The sequence below is a fragment of the Pelodiscus sinensis genome, chromosome 24, assembly GCF_049634645.1.
Source record: "Pelodiscus sinensis isolate JC-2024 chromosome 24, ASM4963464v1, whole genome shotgun sequence".
In the NCBI taxonomy this organism is placed as follows: Eukaryota; Metazoa; Chordata; order Testudines; family Trionychidae; genus Pelodiscus; species Pelodiscus sinensis.
In genome coordinates, this window is record NC_134734.1 from 15,977,526 (window position 1) to 16,002,774 (window position 25,249).

The 25,249-nt window shown below is 44.1% G+C and overlaps 1 protein-coding gene across 4 annotated transcripts in view; it reads right to left on the bottom strand.

Moving 5' to 3' along the window:
* Positions 1-12,023: 12,023 nt before the first annotated feature.
* Positions 12,024-25,249, bottom strand: part of GABPB2 (GA binding protein transcription factor subunit beta 2) — a 30,319-nt gene continuing 17,093 nt past the window's right edge. For all 4 annotated transcript variants that reach the window (XM_075908426.1, XM_075908424.1, XM_075908425.1 and 1 more), the window contains 4 exons: positions 24,360-24,473; positions 22,763-22,948; positions 20,435-20,571; positions 12,024-18,997 (listed from right to left, as the gene is read on the bottom strand). In XM_075908426.1, coding sequence (XP_075764541.1) covers positions 18,710-18,997; positions 20,435-20,571; positions 22,763-22,948; positions 24,360-24,473 — 725 coding nt within the window. In that variant the 3' untranslated portion in view covers positions 12,024-18,709. The remainder of the gene's footprint in view (positions 18,998-20,434; positions 20,572-22,762; positions 22,949-24,359; positions 24,474-25,249) is intronic.

Below are 25,249 nucleotides of genomic sequence, written 5' to 3' on the forward strand. Positions count from 1 at the left end.
GCGCAAGCGGTTGTTTGTGCTGCTTGCTCCCGCGTGGTGGCCCGGCTGAGTGACACAGAAGTCAGCCGAGCACCATGGCGGGAAGCAAAGGGGGGCTGGGCAGTAACATACACGCCCAGAGGTGGGGCCTGGATGAGTGTGCATCCCAGATGGAGACAGAGGAGAGCGGAGAGAGAGTGAGAGGCAGGAGGAGGAGGAGAGAAAGAGAGAGATGGAGAGAGAGGCAGAAGGCAGAGGAGAGCTGAGAGAGAGAGGGGGAGGCAGCAGGAGGAGGAGAGAGAGAGAGAGACGGAGCAAGAGACCGGAGGCTGAGGAGAGAAGACCGACGTGGAGGAGAGACCTGAAAATCCCGTCTTATGATGGGCTAATTGGCTAGTGTATATATATCTAGAGAGAGAGAGAGAGAGAGAGAGAGAGAGTGAGTCTATCTGTGTGTCCATTTGTTCAAGAACTCCTCCTAAATGGTAAAAGCTAGAACCGCCAAATTTGGTCGGCAGCTTCCTCTTCATCTAATTTAAAGCAAGGCCAGGGTTTGGTTGTGCCAGGACAACTGGAAGCCCCGAGAAAAGGACTGTTTTCCATCACATGCAAAGGGAGGGGCTGCTGTTTGGAGAGACACAATATGAGAGTGTCCACTAGAGGCAGCCTCATCAGCAACGGAGTGGCCAGCACAGCTGAGGCTCTTCCATCTTACCTGCCAGCAGATCAAGAAAGTGGAGCCCCTCTGCCCGGGACACAGCTCCTACCACCCACATTCCCCACCCTGGGAGAGGCCAGGGGGGAGAGAGAGCCCTTCTAGCCCAGGCTGGGATGTGGGGAGAGGGAGAGAGCCCCCGCTGGGCCCGCAGGGAACAAGCCAGCAGGCGGGGAGTGCAGTTCCCACTGCCTTGGGCTGCTCCCAGGGAGAAGCTAGTGGCCACACCCTCAACCCCTGCCCTGAGCTCCTCCTGACCCCCTGCCATGACTTCTGCACCCTCCCATGCCCCCAGCCTCCTGCCCTGAACCCCCGCTCCCATTCCCAAGGCCTTGCCCTGACTCCTGCACCCCCCACACTGTCAGCCACCTGCCCTGAGGGACCCAGGCAATGCTAGAAAGTGGGAGCCCAAACTGCTCGAAAAACCTCAAGGCAAAGACAAAGAACCCACCCCACGTCATTTAAAATCTCCGTCTTTTAGATCCACGGAGATGATTTGGGAGGGCCTGACTCATGGGTTGGAGACGCTGCTGCGGTGTGGCGATACAAACCCACGCCTCCGAGGCGAAAGGCTCCCCTCTCAAATTACCAGTCACCTGAGCGAGCCAAGGCCTTCCTACTTGGAAAAGCACAGGCGAGTGCATTTAAAAACTGGCAACATTTATCTCTGTCCGGAGGAGCCTGGTCATCTTTGGAACAGTGGATAATTGTTTCTCTGCTGCCTACCCCCGCAAGACAAAGGGCGACCGCAGTAGAGCGTGATTCATAGCTGTGTAGTGCATGATTATGGGCTTGCATGGGGGGCGAGGGATGTGGGTCGATGCACGCACACACCACACACACACACACACACACACACACACACACACACACACACACACACACAGGGGCGGCCCATGGCTATAGGCAGACTCGGCTTCCGCCTAGGGCGGCGCCTGCCAATGTTGTCAGTCCATTGACGGGGGGGCACCGATCGCGTGTTCTGCCTGGAGTGCCATCTGCCGCAGCCGGCATCAGGCCGCTCCTGCACACACACACTCACACTGATGGCACAGGCGTGCTACTTGCCTCTCCCTTTTGAGGGATGAGTGGATCCGGTTGCAGTGGCACTCCCTGACCGTTAAACCCCAGTGCCAGTGTGGGTGGCGAGCAAGGGGGCTCCTTAATGCTTTCTCCTCCTAGAGCTGCGCTGACGCCAATGGAGAGGTGGGAATTGACTTATGCCAGTGGGTTTCAAACCACAGGTCACCACCCAGGACTAGGGGGAGGGGTAGAATATCGGGCCCTGGGTCTCCTCGCTGCAGGGGGATCAGGTGAGCAGTGGGGGTGCTAAGGCAGCTCCCTGCCTGTCCTGGCACCGCAGACTGGGCTGTGACCAAGAGCGGCAGGCCTGGCTCCTAGGTGCGGGGAGAGTACACAGGGCTCCGTGCACTGCCCCTGCCCTGAGCACTAGCTCTGCACTCCCGTTTGCTTGGAACCTGCTGTTGGCTGCTTTGGGGGGCAGCATGGTCTGTGGTGCCAGGAAAGGCAGGAAGCTGCCTTAGCCCTCCTCCCCCCACACTGCACTGCTGACCGGGAGCTGCTCAAGCTTAACCACTCCTGCCCCATCCCTGACCCTTTCCAAAGCCAGAGCCCCCCTCCTACACCCCAATGCTCTCATCCTCAGCCCCATCCCAGAGCCTGCACTCAAATTTGCGGCATCAACAATTTTCTTCAACTGGGTCACGGGGGAAAAAAAGTTTGAAAACCGCAGCTTTACCATAGTGCTTCTCTTAATTTTCTCTCCCATTTTCAGTGGTGAGGCTCCAGGCTACCTGTGCTCCTCCCCTCGCAGCATGAATCAGCCGGGCAGGAGAGATAGACAGACAGGCTACGTCTAGACTGGCATGATTTTCTGCACATGCTTTTAACAGAAAAGTTTTTCCGTTAAAAGCATTTGCGGAACAGAGCATCTAGATTGGCACAGACGCTTTTGTGCAGAAGCACTTTTTGTGGGAAAGCGTCCGTGCCAATCTAGACGCGGTTTTGCACAAGAAAGCCCCGATCGCCATTTTCACCATCGGGGCTTTTTTGGGCAAAACAGTCCTGAGCTGTCTACACTGGCCCTCTTGTGCAGATACATTTGTGCAAGAGGGCTTTTTCCCGAACCTGAGTCATTGTATTTGCGGAAGAACACTGACAATCTTATATCAGATCGTCAGTGTTCTTGCGCAAATTCAAGCGGCCAGTGTAGACAGCTGGCAAGTTTTTCTGCAAAAGCAGCTGCTTTTGCGGAAAAACTTGCCAGTCTAGACGCAGCCACAGACTGTAGCAGGAAGCCCAAAGCCTTTTTGCTTGACAGTGTCTGTACTGGAATCCAACCATGGATATTTTAGGGTTCTGAGCACACACTGGTTTCCTTATAATCTAACCTGTTTACTATTTGTACTGGAGAAGGAGGGCCTACATAAGCCACCCTGCCCTTTTTCTCTTCCGACAGCCATCTGTTAATCTTCAATGGTTTCTCCAGAAAAATTATGATTTTTCAGTCGAACAACTGCTAAGCTACTATATATCAAGGCTGCAGCAGGAGCAAAATGCATCATAATGACCAGTACAATGCTGGTTGTTAGTCAATGCTTCACTGCAAGAGAGGCGATACACCTGGAATTTTAAAGACTCTTCCTTGTTCTCTCGTTGAGCGCACAGCCTCTCTGAAACCAGACAAATCCAATACTCTGGGCATTCCAATGACAGGCAGTTCCCCAGGGTGTCACCTCTCCTGAACTGAACAAATCATCCCCGTCGGATCAAAACCGCCATTTAAAACACCAGCGAGAGGATTTATTTGCCTGCAACATGGATCCGTTCGTTAGGAATCAGCAGACATTTAGCCAATAGTGCATGAAAAACGAGATGCACAGAAGTCTATTGCTTAACATAAAACACGCGAGCAGCCAGACGGCCTCTGTCTGTGAAGCCTTTTCCTGGCACGGTGTGTGGATGCAGCAGTTATTGATCAGTCGCAGAAAAGCTGCTCCGTTACCCGGGTGCAAATCTGGAGCAATTCCTCTAAAGTGAGTGGCTTGATACAGAACAGACTTTGGCCCTTGGTCTAACACGCAAGTCAAATCACCCAGACCCACGCTGAAATCCACATCATGTTACAAACTTGTTAATATATTTAGATTTGCAGCCTTAAGGTGCTCCAGAAACTGTCTCAAGAGACTGCCTCTTTCCACATGGCACGCTGCCACGGTTCAGCTCAGCACAGACCCTTGGTATCAACGAGGGGGTGTTCTCTACAAGGCAGCCTCGATTTTGTAACTCATTTCACTCCCCTGCTTCCAGCCCCCACAGTCCAGGTTTGTTAACCTGCTGCCAAAGCTCCTGTTCCCCGCTCTTTGTCTAGGCTGTTGAGGACAGAGGTACCAGCATTCTGACTGCAGAAAGCCAGACACCCGTGTCCTGCTCCTTCTTTGAGGGCCTGTCTGCCCCCATCCCCCTCCCTCAATCACTCACTCTCCCCCACCCTCAGGCTACGTCTGCACTGCAGGCTTCTTGCACAAGAACCTTTTTGCGGAAGAGATGCTGTGACGGCGCGTTGGGGGTCCCCCGTCTCCTGCACCCCCGAAATGGCACGAACAGACTCCGCCAGCCAGTAGAATAGAGGTGGTTTATTGCTTCTCCAGTATACAGCACAGCACAGATGTCATCAGGTTACAGGGCAGGCCTAGGATGCCTCAGCCCCCCTTGATATGGGGCAGGGGTCTCGGCTTCTAAACCCCCAGCCTTTGCTGAGGCTGCTTCCTCCATGCTCCCAGACAGAAACTAACTCACTCTCCTCCAGCCCTGCCCCCCAGCCAGGGCAGCATCCACCTTCCTTTGTCTCTCTCCCTGGGGGGTGGCTGGTCAGACAGGTTAAGAGCCCCTCTTTGCATAGTGACTCATGGCCTGTCCTTCTGGGCCGCGGTACCCACGGCAGCCAGTGGGGGTTACCCCAGAGCCAGCAGCATAGAAACCAGCCAGGTACCCCCACTACGTCACAGATGCACATCCACACTACAAAAGCGCATTGTAAAAGCGATGCGCTTTTGCGCAAGAGCACCTGTGATTTTTCCAATAGGCTGTTTTTGCCCAAGAAACCCGTTTGCCATCCACACACACCTTAGAAAGAGGAATAACTCTTGTGCAAAAAGCCCTCTCTTCTTACAACGTGCTGTATATTTTCTTGTGCAAAAACGCGCTTGTAGTGTGGACACGCCACGAGTTTTTGCGCAAAAATGCTGCAGTGTAGACATAGCCTCAGTCAGTTGTTTATTTTCCCTAAGCTGGGGAAGGGACGTGGTCCTTTGGGTTCTGGCCATGTTCAGTTGTGGAAGGTCTGGGGACAATGGGATGTGGGGATGTACTTGGTGGGAGGGGGAAGGAGCAGGGTTATTTCTTGGCCATGGTGACTTTTTTGCAGACTTTATGTCTCCTCCTTGCACCTTCCCTCCCTTCTGGCTGCTCGGTTATTATAGTGACCCCTGATCTTCAAGGCTACCAGCTGGGAGAGAAGGGGGCTGCAGCTTGGTGCTTTCACTCACATTCTCTTGCCCGCTTATTCAGACTGTTTAAGCTAAACACAAGGTCACAAGCAAGATTATTATAATTTATTAGTCTCTGTCCTATTTACTTCACGTTCTCCTAACTACCCCTGTCAGGCTGGGCTAGAGATACTCGGTTCTCCCTCAGTGTGGCTGCCCTCTGAGGTCCCTCCCAGCCCACATCTCTGAGGCTCAATAAATACCTTTGAGGCTCTGGGTCCAGCCCCACAGGGGTCTCATTAACTGCTCTGAAATGGGGCAATGATGAATGGGGGGGAGAGAGCTGCCCTGCAGTGAACCAGGGTTGCGGCCTCCCTTTGGGAGCAGTAGTGTATGAGCCCCGTTGTACTGACATGGGATGCACCCATTGCCAGTCACCTGCCCCAGCCCCAGCCCCAGCCCTGCCTGCCCCATAGAATCCCTCCCATTGCCAGTCACCTGCCCCAGCCCCACCTCCCCCCAGGACCCCTCATTGCCAGTCACCTGCCTCAACCCCACCTCCCTCTTGCCCCATAGGATCCCCTCATTACCAGTCATCTGCCCCAACGCCACCTGCCCCATAGGATCCCCCCATTACCAGTCACCTGCCCCAGCCCTTCCACAGCGCTACTCACTCTCGCCCTGCCCCACAGTTGTGCCCCGCCCCCCATCGTGGAGGGAGGGCGTTGGTGGGGGAGATGTGCCCTGGGCTTCATCACACAAGGGGGGCATGGGCGGCAGCTCCCGGTCTGCCCCTCCCCCTGCCCCGCCCCCTGGCATTTAAATCCACCGGCCATGCGAGGCTGGAGAAAGTGATGTGAGTGCACGCGGGGGCCATGGGGAGGGGCAAAGGCTGGGAGACCCCTGGGGCAGCCGGGTGCTCGGCAGTGGGAAGAGGATGGACGAGGGGCTAGAGGGGTGATGGGATGAGGGGGAGCTGGAGGGTCGCTGGGGGAGGTGATGGGGCTCAGCTGAAGAATTAGGGCTGTGGAGGAGACCTAGAGTGAGTAGAGCCTGAGGGATAAAAATGGGGGGGGGGAGATCTGGAGGTCAGCAGAGACTTGTGGGGTGGGTGTCTGGGCTGTGGGAGCTCGTGGGTGTCTGGGTAGGGACCGGGCATGGGGTGGGGAGGCTCAGCTGGGAATGTGGGCTGATGGAGGGGGCCTTGGATGCACAGATCCTGGGGTGGAGTTCCGGGGGAGAAACTGGGGACTGGAGGTCAGCAGAGACTTGGGGTGTGTCCTGGTGGGAGGTCGATGGGCAAAGGGATGGGAACCCTTTAGCGGGTGCAGGGAGTTTTTATGGTATCTGATGGGGACCCCTTGGGGGCAGGGAATGGGGAGTTGTGGGGAAGCGGCTGGGGGCAGGCAGAGACCAGGGCCAAGGTGCGGAAGAGGGTGTGGACCTTGTGATGCAAGGGGAGGGGGCTCAGTGTAAGGGCACAGACCCCTGAATGGTGGCAGGGAAGTTTCAACATACTTCCATTGGTCCCCCTCTACAGGGTTAAGCAGGAGATGCTGATGGGCAGTTTCTTCATGTTCCCTGGGAACCAGATGGTACAGGTGCTCCAATTCATCATGGCCACTAAGCCAGTGAGGCACCTGCTTCTCTCCCTGTAGGGTAAACTGAGGCAGTCCATGGTATTTTGTTAAGAACCCCTATTCAATCCTAAAATTTGAGACAGGCCTTGGAACACACAGCACAGGCCATTAACATGACCCTGGTTGCCCAGGCAACCACATTCCAGGGGGGCTGTACCAAATGATACCAAACAACCTTGCTAACATGTTTTGCTTTAATCCTAGATAATAGGCCTCTGACCCAAGGACCGCGCCAACGCGAGGCGGTATCATCCCGCAGTAGACGCATCATAACTCCAAACAGACAAAGTTGCCATTGAAATGTCTGTTTGTTTATGTTGGCTTATTTAGCTTGTTAGGAATAACTACCTGTATTATTGATGAGATGTTTAATTGTCGATGGGCAGAGATGTTATGTAATCTTTCATAGGTTATTGGCTTATGTGCTCATTTCATCTTGCTGCTAGAACCTATCAAAGGTGGGTGTATAACTGGCTGGATAACCATACTCCAAGAGTAGTTATTAATGGTTCACAATCCTGCTGGAAAGGTATAACAAGTGGGGTACCGCAGGGATCTGTTTTGGGACCGGCTCTGTTCAATATCTTCATCAACAATTTAGATATTGGCATAGAAAGTACGCTTATTAAATTTGCAGATGCTACCAAGCTGGGAGAGGTTGCAACTAATCTGGAGGATAGGGTCATAATTCAAAATGACCTGGATAAATTGGAGAAAGGGTCTGAGGTAAACAAGATGAAGTTTAATAAAGACAAATGCAAAGTGCTCCACTTAGGAAGGAACAATCAGTTTCACACATACAGAATGGGAAGCGACTGTCTGAGAAGGAGCATGGCAGAAAGGGATCTAGGGGTTATAGTGGACCACAAGCTGAATATGAGTCAGCAGTGTGATGCTGTTGCGAAAAAAGCAAACATGATGCATTGAGCTCTTGCACAAAAAGGAGTGTGTGGATGGAAAACAGGTGCCGTAGTGGTCATTCTGTTAATGGCAATCACAGCTTTCTTGCGTGAGAGCATCCATGCAGTCTGGACGCTCTCTTGCACAAAAGTGCAACCCTTTTCCGATGCGCTTTTGCAGTGTGGGTGCGCTCTTGCGCAAGAAGTTTTTGCGGAAGATCTCTTCTGCAAAAAGCTTCTTGCGCAAGAAGCCTGCACTCTAGACGTAGCCTGAATTCTGGAAACGTGTGAAACATCTACCGCACCTGCTTGGCCAAGAGCAAGAGAGGAAGGATGGAATGAGGGACAGGGCCTCAGCCGTGAATGGAGCAAGTGGTTGGTTTTCTGGAATTAGGAAGTTGGCAACCCTATCCCAGCTGTTTTGCTCTGCTTCCTGCTGCTGGTGAGTGGGGTCCCTCCCTCCCCTTTTTCCCCAAGCCTCCTCCGCAAGCCATGAGGCTGGGTTGCTCAGCTTCTCCCTGCTGTGGGTGAATGTGGGGACAGGCCTGACCCCTGCTAATCCCCTGGATTTCTCTGGGCCCTGCAGGGACCCCAAAACACAGGGCCCAGGACATTGGACCTGAACCATCCACTGGCTCTGCCTGTGCAGGTGAGGGAGTAACAGAGTTTACTTTAAACACAAACAGCTAAGATGCAGGATGTGGCTGATGCAGGGTGGCTGAAACTGTTTTTGGGATACTTACCAATAGTGGCTCTGACTTGGTTTGTGGCAGGGGAAGTCCTTAATATTTTAGAAATATTGGAGAACCTAGTCATACTCAAGCATGTGATGAAATACCCATCCCGGCATGGTGACCTGGGGCAGAGTTGAGGTGGGGGAGGGAGTGGGATGCAGGCTCTGGCTGGGAGACACCTCCGCAGTTTCTGACCAGCAGCCCAGTGGGAACTTTGCCCCCCTCCCAGGCCTCTCAAAGCAGCTGGCTGCTCTGTGCCATGTGTGGGGGAGAGACTTGACGTACTGCCCCTGCCTCCAGAACAGTCCTCACAGCTCCCATTGGCTGGACAGATAATGGACCACAATTGCCACTGAGAGACTGGAGGGACAGAGATTGCAGGTCCCCTGGAAGGGGGCAATAGGGAGCATGGCACAGCTGGAGGGCTGTGTTGCTAAGAGGATGCTGGAGACCCCTGCAGCAAGGTTTGCAGTCTCAGCCTGTCCGGGGGGAGATGGCCACCTAAGGGGTTGGAGCTCAACTGCACCTGGCTTGGGGTATGCAATTCCCCGGAGGAAGGGAAGAAGTGCAGGGCTTGCATGCTGAAAAGCAGCATGGGACTAGAAATCAGGCCTGCTAGGAGAGAGAAGAGCAGCCTCTGTTCAGCCTGAAGAGACCCCCGAAGGGAGCAGGCCTAGCCGGGGCTTGGCTAATTCTAGAAGCGTCAGGGACAAGCCGGTTTGGCACATAGGACAAGGACCTAGGAGGGAAAAGACAGAGCAGTTTAGGTGACGGGGCAGACAGTATAATTCAGTGGTTTTCAAACTTCTCATGACCCAGTTGAAGAAAATTGTTGATGCTGCGACCCAACAATCTGACTAGAGTGTGGGCTCCGGGGTGGGGCTGAGGATGGGAGCTTTGGGGTGTAGAAGGGGGATCTGGCTGTGGGGGCAGGGCAAGATGGGCTTAGCTTGAGCAGCTCCCAGTCAGCTGTGTGGCAGTGGGGCTTAGACAGGCTTTCTGCAGACCATGCTGTGCCCCCAAATAAGCCAGCAGCAGGTTCCCAACCAATGGGAGTGCAGCTAGTGCTTAGGGCAAGGGCAGTGCATGGAGCCTCGTGTGCTCTTCCCCCTTCCCTGCCCAGCCTAAGGAGCTGGGCCTGCTGCTGACAGCTTCTGGGACACAGCACAGTCTGCGGTACCAGGACAGTCAGGTAGCTGCCTTAGCACCCCCACTAGCCACTTGATCCCCCTGCCCCTACAAGACCCAGTGCCTGATATTCCACAGTCCAGTCCTGGGTCATGACCGGTGGTTTGAAAACCATTGTTCTAATTGGTTTTGGCTGTCAAGGCCAGATGCCCCTGGGGCAGGGTTTCCCAACCTATGGGTCACCAGGTGTCTCCCCGGGTAGCTTTTAAGGATCCATTCACACATTTTTTTGAATTGCCTTAGGTCACCAAGTCTTCCCAAATTGTCAAAATGGGTCCCCATCCGGAAAAGGTTGGGAACCTGCTGCTCTGGGGGAAAGTGATTGTTGGGGATTATGTTCTTCCCCAAGGTAGATTTTTATAGTGATGAAAACTGATGTTGGAAGGAGGAAGTGACTGAGCCCAATGGGCACCCGAGTTTGTATCACAAATGGATGCTCCCAAGGATACAATGGAAATGTACAGTCTCATTTTTAGGAATCCCCACCATCATAGGCAGCTAGTGAGGAGGGGCACAAAGAGGGCACCATCCCCACAGGACCCTGTGCCCTCATCTAACAAGCTTTTTAAACACCATCTCCCATTTTTCATTCACATGCTTCTGTTTACTGGTTTTCTCCCACACACTTTCACTGCTAATTTGTCAGCTGGGGTAAATCAGTCCTTTCGCTACACCAAATACAAACCTTGCTGGTTAGGGCTCTCCTTTGTTGGTAGTAAGAATAGGCATAGTGGGTCAAACCAATGGTTCATCCTATACCAATACGCTATTCTCTGACAGTGGCCAATGCCAAGTGGTCCAGAAGGAATGAACAGACCTAGTGATCATCAAGCAATCCATCCATGGTCACCCATTCCCAGCTTACAGACATTTCAGACTATCCCGGCCAATCCCAGTTAATAGCCAGTGGTGGACCTATCCTCCAGGAACTTACCTAGTTTTGTTGAACCTTTTTATAGGTATGACCTTCACAACATTCTCTGACAAAGCATTCCACAGGTTGAATGTGCATCATATGAAGATATACTTCCTTTGGCTTGTATTGAACCTACCACCTATTAATTTGATTGGGTAACTTCTAGTTCTTATTTTCTGAGACAAAGTAAATAATGCTTCTTTATTTTCTCCATGCTAATTATGATTTTATGGATTTATGTCATATCCCTCAGTTGTCTCCTTTCTAAGCTGAAAAGCCTCAATCATATTAATCTTTCTTCATACAGAAGCTGTTCCATGCCCCCTAATAATTTAGGTTTCCCTCTTCTGTACATTTTCCCATTCCAATTTTTATTTTAGGTGAGTGAGAGACCATGGATTTATATAGGGGCAATATGTTATTTCTGTCATCTTATTTATCCCATTCCTAGTGATTCCCAACATTGTTTGCTTTTTTGATGACAATTAATTGAGTGGATGCTTTCCTAGAACTCTCCACAGTGACTAAGTTATTTCTTGAATGGTAACAGCTAATTTAGACCCAATCATTTTATATGTAGAGTTGGGTTTATGTTTTCCAATGCACATTACTTTTCATTTCTCAACATTGAATTTCATCAGCTATTTTCTTATTCAAAAGTCACCCAATTTTATGAGATCCCTCTGTAACACTTCATAGTCTGCTTTGGAGATTACTACCCTCAGCAGTTTTGTGTCAACTGCAAGTTTTACATCACTGTTTACCCCTTTCTCTACATTTATGAATGCTGAATAATGCTGGTTCTAGTACAAACCTGTGGGGGAAATCACCCTTGTTCAACATTTCTTGGGCCCTCAGAGAATTTTAAGATAGCTTATGCCTGATTTTTCTTTACAGAAATTTTATTCACTCTTCCCCACCAGATTGTCCTTGTACCCAATAAGTCTGTGCTTTACTATAGTTTCAACCAGTGTGCCTGGTACTGATTAAGATTACAGGCCTGTAATTGTTGGGATCACCTCTGGAGCCTTTTTGTTTTGTTTTTAAAGCTGGTGTCACATTAGCTCTCTTCCAGTCATCTGGTACAGACAAAGCTATAAAGGATAGATTACATTCCAGAGGTAAACACAACTTTTTAAAAGTGAGTAGTTCTGTGGCACCTTTGTGGTCAAAACCTGCTTCTTCAGATAAGATGATCTTCAGTCAATGTGGAGACCTGTGATTGCATTTTAGTAATTAGTAAAGCAGCCACCTCTGGGCTGGAACATGATTTGACAGCACACAGCAACACTAAACAGTTTCTAAACTTTGAGTAGCAAATACAATTCTTGGGGGAAGAGAATTTTAAGGGACTTTTAATACCAGTAACAAAATACTGAATAAAATGTCAAATGTGGATACAATATTAGTGACCTATGTTGAGTATAAGACACAAAGGCAAATATATATATGACTGACATTTTATTAGGAAACAGTACAAAAATGTATAGATATACACATTACAATTTAACATTTGAAAACATTAACCTAAATGTAAAAAGAATACTTAAGTTTTCTAAAGGCTTCCTGTACATAAAGCTATTAAGAATCTTTTACAATTCTGGGCACTTAAATGCTTAATCACAGTGCTAATCAGATTTGTAATGGAGTTTTTGTAATGAAGTGGCAAACAGGATTCTGCCATTCCTGATAGCAAATATACACACACAACTCCTAGAATGTTAAAATTCTGATCTGATGTGGCAAGACTGCAGAGTCTGAGATGTTCTTGCTAGAGAACTGCAAGCCTCAAGATAAAGCAGGGAAATTGGTCAGCTTGTGCAGGTTCTTTAAACCGTGGCAGAGCAAAGGAAAACTCCAAGAGGTCATTGTTGAGTGACAGAGGGTGCATCTATACTGCAATAAAAATCCCACAGCACCAAGTTTCAGAGCCTGAGTCAACTGAAGAGCTCGTAGCACCTGCTGCAAGCCAAAAAAATTCAATTTTGGGGGTCAGGCGGAAGCCAGACCACATGCTCAGTGATTTTTAGCTCTACAGTTTGAGCCTAAGTCAGCTGATAAGGGACTAGCCATGGTCACACTGCAGGTCTTTTACTGAAATGTTAATGTAATGTAGAGGCTTTTGTCTAGATGGAGACGTTTCCCAGCATAACTACAGGGGAATAACTATTCTGGTAGAACTCTCTGCAAGAACACTGGTCTACGATAAAAAATGTGTTCACACACAGAACCAGAACGGCATGTATTACTCCTCTAAACCTGTAGCTGGAGTACTTAAGAGATTTTTGGGTGCACAACATTCTTCTCTGCTTTGGTGAAGTTTTGCAATGTTTAATTCACTGTTTAATAATGGAACAACTGATCATTATTTGATATTACAAAAGTATAGAAATAGACACAAAGCCACAATACAATTTTCTATCCCGCTTACAACCAGATTATGTTAATCTCATATGAGAAACATGTTAAATAGATATGAATTAGAATCAATTGCAGGTGGAAACCTGATCACTTCAGTCAGAACTCGGGCAAATCTCATGGATTACAATGAGTTTTATCTGAGTAAGTACTGTGGGTATAGCTCCATTAAATTGCTCAATGTTTTGTTTCCATTCTGGACTACTTCTCTATTAGGGTGCTGTTTAGTCACCTAAAAATGTCTTAATACGTAAGGGGAGAAGCCAAGTAAGTTAAAATTACACTTTTGAATAATGTTCTTTTGAACCCAAATTTCTCCTGCCTCTCCCACTCAAAAATTAAAAATAAAAAATAAGACCAAACTTGTAAACTGGAAATTCAGGCAGGATGTGTAGGAGGATTATGGGGTTTTTTTAAAGTGCTTTATACAGACAGCTCCCTTTCTGCCCACACAAGCTAAGATGAAAGTCTTATTTTAGCTTTTTAAACTTTGTGTAATCCTTTATTGCTCAATTAAAAATCCGTAGGATTTGGAGGAGATGAGCTAATACAGGCCCTGATCCTGTGAACACCCAGGCATAATTACAAAGGGACTATTCAGATGCATAACGTTACTTATATGCATACATGTTGGCAGGATCTGGGCCCAAGACAAATCTGTACATTTTTTCCACTTATTTAGGAATAGCCCATACAAAAAAAAAAAAAATCTATGTAGCTTGACCCCACCTTGTGCTAACCAGAATATATCAGTGCCTCTTTGTTCAAAGGCCAGTGATCATCATATAAATGCCATGGATAAAGGCATGCACAAGTTTGAAATTGTCTTTTTGAATGCTGCGCTTCTATAATGTGCTGTAGTCTTAGTTCAAGCATGGGGTGTGAAAACTTGTAACACATAGTGATGGTGAATTTTTCACACCACAAAACATGAACAGAATACTGTGTGCTTTAAAAAAAAAAAAAAAAGACACTTAAAATTCCAGAACTTTTAAACAGTACATTAGGAACCTTTTTGAGAGCAAGAGCATGCAAGCACGTGTGTACACATGCATGTTGGGGAGCAGGCATTCCATTTCCCAACAGATGGGTCTTTTAAGCAAAAGTAAGACACATGAGAAACACTGAAAATTACTATACACAAAGTGCTGTCAAATGCAGATCTTTTTTGCTAGCTTTTCAGTGATTGTAATCTTGGATCTTACAAGAAACAATAGTAGGCACAATTTTGAGGCAAATGTAATTTTCAACTTGGTAGTGCCCCTTAAACCTATAAGTATTTTACTAAATCAATTTATCTCTGTATTACCCCTTCTGATGCAATTTCACAGTGTATAAAAGAATTTCAACTCAGAACAGACTATTGTAATATGTACAGAAAACAAAGCAAAGGAAAGAATGTATTTTCCAATTCAGAGAAAGCACTAGTTCTCTTATTGACATATAGTGAAAGTGTAAAATAATTAAGAGTCCTGTTTCTCCATATTTTCATTATTAAAGCCTTCCTCAAAACATTTTTTGAAAAGATATAAAGTCTTTTATAAATAGTTTACACTGCTTATAAATAAATGCATTTTGATACATAAAACCAGTAAGTCCCATGGCAGTTTTTACAATACAAAAAGTAGTTTCATAAGTCTTTCCTAAAGCTGTTGGTGAAAACAACCAATAAAATACTGTTAAAATGTAGCCAGCTGTTTTAAAATAAGAAAATAATCCACACCACATACACAATTTCAGCTTGGACTGGATTGCTAGGGCATATCTTTACATTGCACAATATTTCAAAGAAAAAAAACAGGAAATGTTTCTGAAATTTATGGACTGTTAAGTTTTAATTGCACTAAAGTAAGTGATGAAAATACAGCCAACTTCATCTAGGTAACTCCACTCATTTACAGGGGTTATAGCATGGGCGACTCTGGCCCACTATATTAAATTAAATGACTATGGGACACTTCCTACTTTTGGTGTAGCTGCACTAATGGTACAACCAGCCTCCTTATAAGGGTTATGGCCTAAAAATGGATATAAATTACAAGTCAAAATGGCACTGAATTCACTGTGTGCTGTGTTCTAACATGGACATTGATGCTGTCATATCTTTCTGTACTGTGGCAGAATACACTGACTTGTATGTTCTGCAAACAGCAAGTGTCCATCAGATTACACGTGTAACCCTTCAACAAACCCTGACTTTGGCTCACATCCTCCAATTTCCCTCCCTCCATTTTACAAACTAGTTTATTTCCTATCCCCAATCCAGCTATGAGAGGGTTCACCTCTTTTGCTCAGTCTTGCTTTTTGATTCTTATTTGTTGCATTTATCACACGTCCCAGGGAGAAGCTTTGAAGTATGATGAAATGCAACATTCCAAAAAGGATCTAATTTCATTTACATTAATGTTAACAAATATTTTAACTGGATTTAATATCGCTGACCAACCTTTACTTGGTTTGTCCTTTCTTAGATCCCTAGTTAGGGTAGGGATTACATTCTGTGTGTTTGTACAGTGCCCAATGAAGGAATCTGAGCATTGCCAAGTGTCACAATGATATTTTAGCAGTGATTGGCTTCATCAAAGAGATTTTTACCCTTCTTTGGCTTTCTGAAGTTGCTGTCCAAAGCGGTACGCTTGATTCTAAATGTCTGGGTCCCTTCACATTTTATCCACAAGTCCTAAAGAGAGGAAAATTTACATGACACGTATCATCTACAAAACAAAAAGCCAAAGTCTCTCTCGTTGGCTTCTATGGAAACTGTGCATAATCAGATGCCAAGATTTGATCAGAGAGAGATGATCCAGCAACCAATAATCACTTTGGGGGAGGATGGGGAACTCCACAAAATAAACTAAAAGCCCAGACAGTAAGAAAAACTCCCTGACAATGGAAAATTAACAAGGAAATTATTCCACAACTGGTAGATACCCCCATTTTGTGCCATTTAGCATTAGACTGAGCAAAACCTCAGAAAACATAGTAGTCTTATATTGAGAGGGATATGGACTCAACCAAACAGAGCTGAAAAGATCTAATTTCTACAATTCTTTCTTTCAAATGAAAACTAAACAATGCTTTTTCTACTAATGCAGGCAACATCTCTGTTCAGAAGTCATAATTCTTTTTCTATCAAAACTACCAAATTAGACTATTTGAGTTTTATATTAATCCAGCATTATAATGGATATTTTTTCTTCCTTCATTTCTAAAGGCACAATATACTATCTGCACTACCTAGAAGCTTTGCACTGTAAGCATATGTACAGAATAAATACAACTTACACATGTAAGAACGGCCATACTGGGTCAGACCAAAGGTCCATCTAGCCCAGTGTCCTGTCTGCTGACAGTGGCCAATACCAGATGCCCCAGAAGGAGGGATCACAACAGCTAATGTATTCTGCAGTGTGGATGTTTACCAAATTCTGCTCTATTTCAAACATTCAATCCAATGAGGGTGTAATGGAAGACTCTAGCACTATATGTACAGATAGAGCTTTTAGGCCATAATGCATAGTCAAACATAATTCATGTTTGAGACTGAAGCATCTCACATTTGTTGAACGAGCAGAGGCAATTCATTTTTAGCAGAAAAACAGATCAAATGTTTGGGTGCACATGGACGTAAATACTTTAGACTTAAGAATTCGAGCTGTTAAGATAGGCTGAAGTTACATTTTAAAGAAACGTACACTTATCTCATGCTCATGAGTATGAAAGAACAGCAGCACTGCACAAAGCAAAACCTGATTCAAATAGGCTTAACATGGCTCCTCCCAGGATATGACCTGCAACATCACTGCTACCAATTTGAAATAATTCTTGAGCAGTCTAACATAGGCCATGTTTTCCTGATGTGAATCAGTCTTCTCTACACAGAAGCCTACACATCTTTATCTGTGACCATGCCCAGGATTACAGTTCAGGGCTCCAGAAGTTAGTAACTTTGCGGATCAAAGCATCTCTCTATGTCACTCATCTCAGATGTTCTAACATGGGTATGTCTGTTTTAAAAGAAATGTCATGAAAGAGGTACCTGTATCTACACAAAACCATATTATCGGGACACACCATAGGAAATAAGAGAAACACCATAAGGCAGACCTTTGCAACCATGAAATTAAATAACTACCATGAATACTGCCAGTCCTCACAATAGCATAACATAAGCATGGAAGTATGTAGGAGACACTACATTATGCAAACTGAAACCATGAATTTAATGATACTTGCCTTAGAAAAGGAAGGCAGATTTTTCAAACTTGTCAAGAAAGCAGTAAGAGTTTCTGCAGCATGTCAGTTTAAGCTAGAAGTGATTTAAACTTTTTAAAACTCTATAGGAAACTGGTCAGGCTACATTCTATTCAGTTTTTCAATTTAAATTTGTTTTACTCATCATCATTAATTAAGACAAATAATACTTCCCACAGCTACTCACAGCACTTCCAATAATTTTGCATCTGTCCTGTAACTGAAAAGACAGTTCTGCATGTGATACATTTCACTCATTTTAAAATACAATCCCCCAGCCTGCAACAGGCAACACATATAACTTCTTTACTCTATGGGTCTGCAAGCAATAGTAAAGAAAGATACCCATAAACGTTTAATAGTAAGTTCAGTCACTTGTTTAAAAAAACCAAACCATTTTAGCATATTTTAAATAGACAATTTTGATTAGTAATGATGTGAGATGCCTACCCACTTCCCAAACAGAGACAAACATATTAACCTCCCCGACTGTCTATAAAACAACTTTATATTTTATTTTGCATATGTAAGCAGAGTTGATGCTACTGTATTAGCACAAAAATGCTAAAAAACCTGACCATGTTTCAAAAACCTGAAGGGTCTAATTTTTACCTGGTATCATGTTAGGTACTAAAGGGTTCAAAATGTAGATAGCTCTTTTCTTCCTTTTGGAAAAAGAGAGACCTAAAAGGCAGTTTTAATATTCCCTGATACTTCAAATTGCTTGAATCTTAAAGCTTATGCAATCTTAGTCTGTGGTTTGTTCTTGAAGGAGTATTGTATTTTGGATTCATTTTGAAAGAAATGTCTCATCTGCAAAGACCAAGCCATTTTCTTCTGCCTTCTCTCAAAGGGTATTGGAAGATGCCGTCAATAGTGTTTTCATCTCAGCAACGTTCGCTTTCCAATAAAAGCCAGCTTTAATGAAAAGTTTGTATCCCCAAACAAATTATTTGTTTGAGATTCCAAATTGTGGTTTCCAATCTGATGACTACAAACAGGGTGCAAATATGTCATTGCATAAAATGTGTTTTCAGTGCAGTAAATTCAGGGCAGCTGAGTGCTACTACCAGCTACTTTGGCAATGAGGTACTTCTTTCCCCACCCACCCTTTTTCTTCCCACATCATAGGCCTATGTCATAAAATAGGTTTGTAGGCCACTTGCTGGCTAAATGTATTAAGATTCTTTAAAAAATATACCTCTCTCTCTCTCTCTCTCTCAACACCAAACTATAAAAGCACCTTTGGGTTTGTGTTCAAAGAAAATTAATGTTATGAGTTGCAGAAGAGATTTCATCTCTCTGAATGGGACCACACAAGCAGTTCAGTTCTTCAATATTCCAGTTGCATGGAGGGTCTTCAATAAACCCCTTAGCTCACAATGTTGCTTGTCAACAGCACCTCCTTTAAAATAAGGGTTTTTTTTTCTTTTAAAAACGGAGTTGATAATCCCCATGTTACAATGTCACAGTTTCCACAACAATGTCAGTAGGCTGCGCTGTTTCCACTACTGAGGCTGCAGACCTTTCCGTTTCCTCTGACGATATCACAACTGCATCCACCTCAGCAACCTCTTCGACCACTGTAAGCTCAGCACCATTGGGCTGCTGTCTTGCCATGGCTTCAAGCTTTAGCCGGTATTGCTCTGCTTCTTGTTCTTTCTGCATTAGCTGGCTGCGATATTCTTGCGCCTTTCGGTTCGCTTCATGCAACTGCTGCTGTAACATTTCCCTTTCATTATCGTCCTACAAGACAAGATAGTCTCTGACTAATGCCCAAATGAGTTCCTGTATTTTGGATGCAAGCAGTTATAGACAATAACTAGATGCAGGTTAAAAAAAGGACAGATCAAGCACATCGAGACATAACAGATGCCTCAGGGCATAGGGCTACGAAGCCTTTTGCCTCTACTCATTGATACAACCCAGCTCTGTTAGGCCATGTCTACACTAGGAAACTATATCGAAATTACCAAATTAGACTTAAGAACTCACAATTTAACAAATTTGAACGAGAGTGTCTCCTCACTACAGGGAAGCATTGAAATTAGTCTGAGGCAGTCTCTGTTAATGTGAACACGCTACCTTGGACTTAGAGCTCCAAGATGCACTCTGGGGAGCTGCAGGAGGCCTCCTTGAGACCAACTAGTTTGAATTAGTGGCACCAAAGCATCCAAACGAATGTTATTTCAAAATTACTATTTTAGAATTAGCATTACTCGTGAAAAGCAGGAGTACACATTTTGAATTCCGTGGTGCACTGCTTGTAAATTTGAACTTGTACCATAGACCAGGGCTTTGAGATTTATCTATGTTTTAAGCAAAATGAAGTTGCTCAGCATGTATGTTAATGCAGAAATTGACTGCTGGTCTTTTTAGCAAGGTAAGATGGGGGCAGTTCTCTATAAGTGACTCCATAAAAATAGATTTGGAGTGTTGCCATTTTTTTAATAGCCCAGATGCAAAAGCAACAGTGTTGGCAACTGGGGAGAGGGTTGGAGAAATAGACTAAAAAAAAACTTCACAGCACCTGGTGGCCCTTAAAAATCAAAAGGTGCATGCAAAAGCATATATCCTTCCAAACGAAACGTGCTGGATAAGTTATCTGAGTTTGTTTAAAAACAGCAGTTGGAATGTGGAGAGGTCAGTCCCATAATGGGTCTGTTATTACTGTAGTTTTAGAAAATTACACAGAGCCATTTGAAAGAGAATCTTCTTTCTACCACCAGAAACTCAATTGCTAACTCTCCTGCCCCTTGGGTTCAGTGGGCAGAGTACCGGCATGAGAAGACTTGAGTTCTTATTCTCTGCTCTGCCATTGGCCTGCTGGGTGACAATAGGCAGTCATTTCTCCCTTCTGTGCCTTTGATTCTCCCTCTGTAAATGGTGACAATGATACTCATGTTCTCTGTAAAGCATCTGAGATCTACTGAAGAACACTGCATAAGAGGTAAGCGGTATTAAGGTATTGCGTGTTAGTTACTGATCATGTAGATTGAGCAGAAAGAATGAGAAACATTGGCATTTCTGAAAAGTCTGACTATAAAGACATGATCATTTAAGGCCACATCATCTATAGCGAGTTATTTAAATATACCTGAAACTCACCACTCTCCGTTCAGTGGACACTGATAGTTTAGACTGCACCCATTTTCTATGAAAATTACACACAGGAACTTTTACCTTGTTTTCCTCCAAATCATTTAAATTTTGGTCAACTTTTTGCTTCTTCGCTGGTGGAGGTTCTTCCTCTTCTATATCACCATCTTCTTCTTCAATAACTGTCTCTTCTGCAACCTGACCAGCAGGTACAGTTAGAACTACAAGTCAAGGAATATTAAATGAAGGAAATGAATATGGATTACAGTTACTTTTGTTACAGAAATCCACACAGATATTTTCCTCACACGTTGATTTCAGAGTAATATTCTGCACAGAAGTGGTGGAAAACAATCAGAAATTCCTAAAATCCACTGATGGGATGCACAGCTTCTTATCAAGTCATGGATTATGTTTCATGAATATTCCAGAGGACAAATACATTATAAACAAATTTTTGTACATGGAACCGGATATGTAACATTTCATCCAATCAGAAACATATATGGACTATTGTGTTCTATCAAAAAAGAGTTCTAATTAGGAACACTGACAGAAGAAGCTACAGATCAATAATTGTGTGAAAATATCTGGAAAATAATTCTGAATAGTAAATCTGAGAAAAACTGCTTTCCGTTAATAGACTGTTTGCAAACAGAAGTGAAATTAAAATAAGTAATTAATTATGATTAATAGGCCCATCTCTAAACAACCTATACATTTGCATGTGTGTTGCATGAGACCATTATAAATAGAGCCCTGTAAATTAATGGATATCCACTTATCTACAGTGTTTTTTTTGCAGATATGGATACAAATTTTGTATCTAGAACCCTACAAATGTGTGGATGTCTGCAGCTCATTTTTGCTGAATTGGATATAAATATTGTATCCATGCAGGGCTCTAACTATAAAGCTATGCATTACTCATTAGCAAAAAAGGATAATATGAGGTATCAAATACCCAAGCATCCATATAGCACTGGGATGGGGAACCTCAGGCCCGGGGGCCAGATGCAGCCCTCAACTTGACTGGATCTGGCCCCCAAGGCTCAAGAATCATCCTCCCAACATTGTGGTACCTGTGCTGGCCCCTGCTGCCTCCCGTGGGGCTGAAGCGCACAAAAATCTACTAGGCTGGGCACCCCTAGGCTCTGGTGCTCAAGGGGAATGTGGGAAGTGTCGTCTTCTCATTCAGGAGCTACAGTGAGGGTTTATTGTTCCCCCCACTTATCACTTGTGTGCAGCCCCTAACTGATTTTTCTGTGGGTCAGCAGTCCCTGTCGCAAAAAATATTCCCCAACCCAATATAGCAAGTTAACTGGATCACAGCTAATATACATAGCCTATATATTACATTCCTCAGATAAGTTAAAAAAAAATCAGCATGCAAGTGCTTGGGATTTTTGACTTGTTTTACCAAATATCATGCACATTTGGTTTGTGAAACTAACCAAATAGAATGGTCTCGGGTAATGGGATGAAAAGATATATTTAACCTGACAATCAAGTAAAATGTCTTAACACCTAATTCTATTTAGACTCTGAAATAATCACCCAAGGGACCTTGATAGAAGCATAATTGGTTGAGTCACTTAAGTCCAGAATGGAGAGGATATAAACATTTATATAGTAGGAGACAACAGTAGGAGACAAACCTGGTAGGAAAGCACCAGACAGCCTAACAGAATTTAACAATGGCAAATATTTATCATTATACTTGTTTCACTCATTTTAATTCAACTATTAATATTAGTATAAAAATGTAGCACTGTCTGTATTAGGAATGTAATAGTGTAGTCGATTAACGAATAAGCAAAAGCTTATAGGTTAATGCTGTAGACTACACACATTTCCCCCCTACCCCTTGCCAGTAAATTTTTTAGCAGGCTGGCCAGCAGCCCAGCTCAGTCCTGGCTTGCACTGGGTCCTGGACCTACCCACACTGCGGCTCTGCATTTAAAGAGTATTAGGATCCAGGCAGGCAGGCAGACCGGCTCAGTTCCGGTTTGTGCCGGGTCTGGGAGCTCAGACCCTTCCCCACAGACAGGGACTGCCCATAGAGTAGTTGACTAACTGGTAAAAATTCATGAGGTTAATCAACTATTCAATTAACTGATATTTAACATCCCTAGTATGTATCTGTGTTCAATCAGAAGGATTTTGTAACTAGCCTCAGTCATAAAAGAATCAAGAGGAGAATTGAGGTTTATAGAGCTTACTCAGAAGGTAGACGTTTATAACAGCACACTACAAGCAGTGGCTTCATTTTTCCTTTACTTTCCACCATGCCTAGTTTCCTAGATTCACAGACCTGAATCTATGTTTATGCATCTGCCATACCTTTTTTAAATTCTTCTTTAGGAAGGTCTAAAACTGGCTTACTGTGTTCTAAGCTGAGCAGCTTCTTACCTTGCTGTCCATCTTGCATGGTCACTATAAACGGCTGACTGATACCACTAGTAGGAATGGTTGTCTGGAGACTGCCCAGTGGAACGCCATCTGTTACTATCGTAATGACTCGTTGACCTCCACTGCCAACCACCTGTTGTATGGCAGAATCTACACAATTTGCTTCCACTATTTCTTCTGTGTTAGCTGGAAAAAGCAGAGCAAAAACTCCCAAGTTATATTTTTTTAAGAAAAAGCTATTAGGCTTGGCGTAAATAAGGCCATGTTTACTGCACAAGAACTCCAAACACTGAAGCATCTGAAAATGTTGAATTCTAAAGTGAACACAATACCAATACAACCACAGCAGCTTTTCAATGGTAAAAAATAATTATCTTCAAATACTTAGATGAATTTAAAGCACCAGCATTCACAAATACAAATAAAACTAATATAATAAAAAGTACTCCATCTCTTGGGGAAAAGTGTTTAAAGGTTAAAAAAGATTACGTAAGGCTATATTTAAAAAGATGGACGACTTGATCATTTTAACATCAACTGTTGGTTTCTACTCTGCACATTGTAAATATACAATAAAGCAATGGTGCTCAACCAAAGACTCAATCAGCACACAGCTGTGGCCCATGTAGGTGGTATATATATTTTGTGGATATAGCCCACATAATACAGAGCTGTAGATGTGGACGACAATGGTAAACAGGCTGAGAATTACAACCATAAAACTCAGTATTTCAGAATAAAGTACTGCAGAACCCCATTTACAAACCAATTGGGGATTGTGGAGTTCATAAAATAAGGAAGTTAAATTTTATGAACATCTCAATTAAAGCAGGTATAGTGCATATGTTGCAGTTTGGTGTCATGAATTATTTTCTTCTTGTATTTCAAAACCACTGCAAAGCAATTTCCCATATAATGATAGCATTGGAACATAAACACCACTTTTACTATGTGACTCTTCTCCACCTCCCACTGTCAGGAAAAAAGTGGCTCATGTAACTGGCTGTTTGTAATACCGATGTTCAGAAAATTAAACTTCTATGGTATGCATAAAAGAACCCAAATGTTATCAATGTCTCAAGACATCCAAATACTTTATTTGTAAAAACATGATGTTTGTAAAATCAGGAGGAACATAACAAATATCAAGCCTGCAATAAAAACATTTCAAACAATCTGTTCCATAAAACTGGAATAAAAAAATACCACATTTGTTTAATAAAGAGCTTCTGACAGAGATACAGGCTGTGTTCTTTTCTGTTTATAACAGACAGTTCGGCAGAACAATTATAACAGTATCCAGCTCAAAACAGGATAGAGTGGATAGTATATAAAAAACCACACACTTTGGTACTTCATTCAAAGCAGCAACTATAGTCTATAGAAATATGTATGAACTAGGATAACAGATTAATCCATCAGTCTTTTAACTACTGCCAAATATCATATAATTTAGCAACTCTCTTGAGTTATGCTGAATGAATTCAAGTATAGTTTGTAAAAAGGATTTAAGTAACCTAATTTCCTTACGATTCCTTGCAAATTATGCACTAGGGATTAAATACATTGATGTCAATGCCAGATTCATTTTACCTACCTGTAGTTCTATTTGAATTGGAAAGGGGAGCAGATGCTTCAGCGAGGGCTGCAAGTGTGGCAAGCACAGAGGTTGTTGAGTTTGAAAACTGCACTGTAGATACATGGGAATCACCTGTTTTGGGGAAATGAAAGCAAGGGAAGGAGATATGAAGTATAAGTATGATACCATATTATCATAACTTTATTAAAAGCTGTTCAAGCAAAGAAGGGTTGCCAAAAAACTATTGCCCTACTGGAGCAATTTTTCCAGCCTATAATTTATACTGAACAGACTACTTTAAGCTCTAAAACAGTCCCATGTACTGTTCTTAAAAGCTGGCTGAAATAAGTATCTTATATTTAATGTTCATTTTACTGAATTTAAAAATAAATGTAATTAGAAGCAATGCAAAGGAACTAAATAAACTGATGCAAGCTAAGAGGTCTTACTCGGGCATTGTCACAAAGACCACCTACAAAGAGGCCAGATGGTAATCCACTGGACTACCAAAACCAGATTTTGGCGCCACACATAGCTTTCATTCTGAACAGATGTGAACAATGTCCCATGTGACAGTCACAGGGACCAGATGGCATTCACCCAGGAGATATGAAAGAACTCAAATGTGAAATTGAGGAACTATTAACTGTAGTTTGTAACCTATTCTTTAAATCAGCTTTTGTACCTAATGACTGGAAGACAGCTAATGTGATGCCAATATTTTAAAAGGGCTCTAGAAATGATCCTGACAATTACAGACCCGTAAGTCTAACGTCAGTACCGGGCAAATTAGTTGAAACCACAGTAAAGAATAAAATTGTCAGACACACAGATGAACATAATTTGATGGGAAAATGTCAACATGGTTTCTGTAAAGGGAAACCATGCCTTACTAATCTTTTACAGTT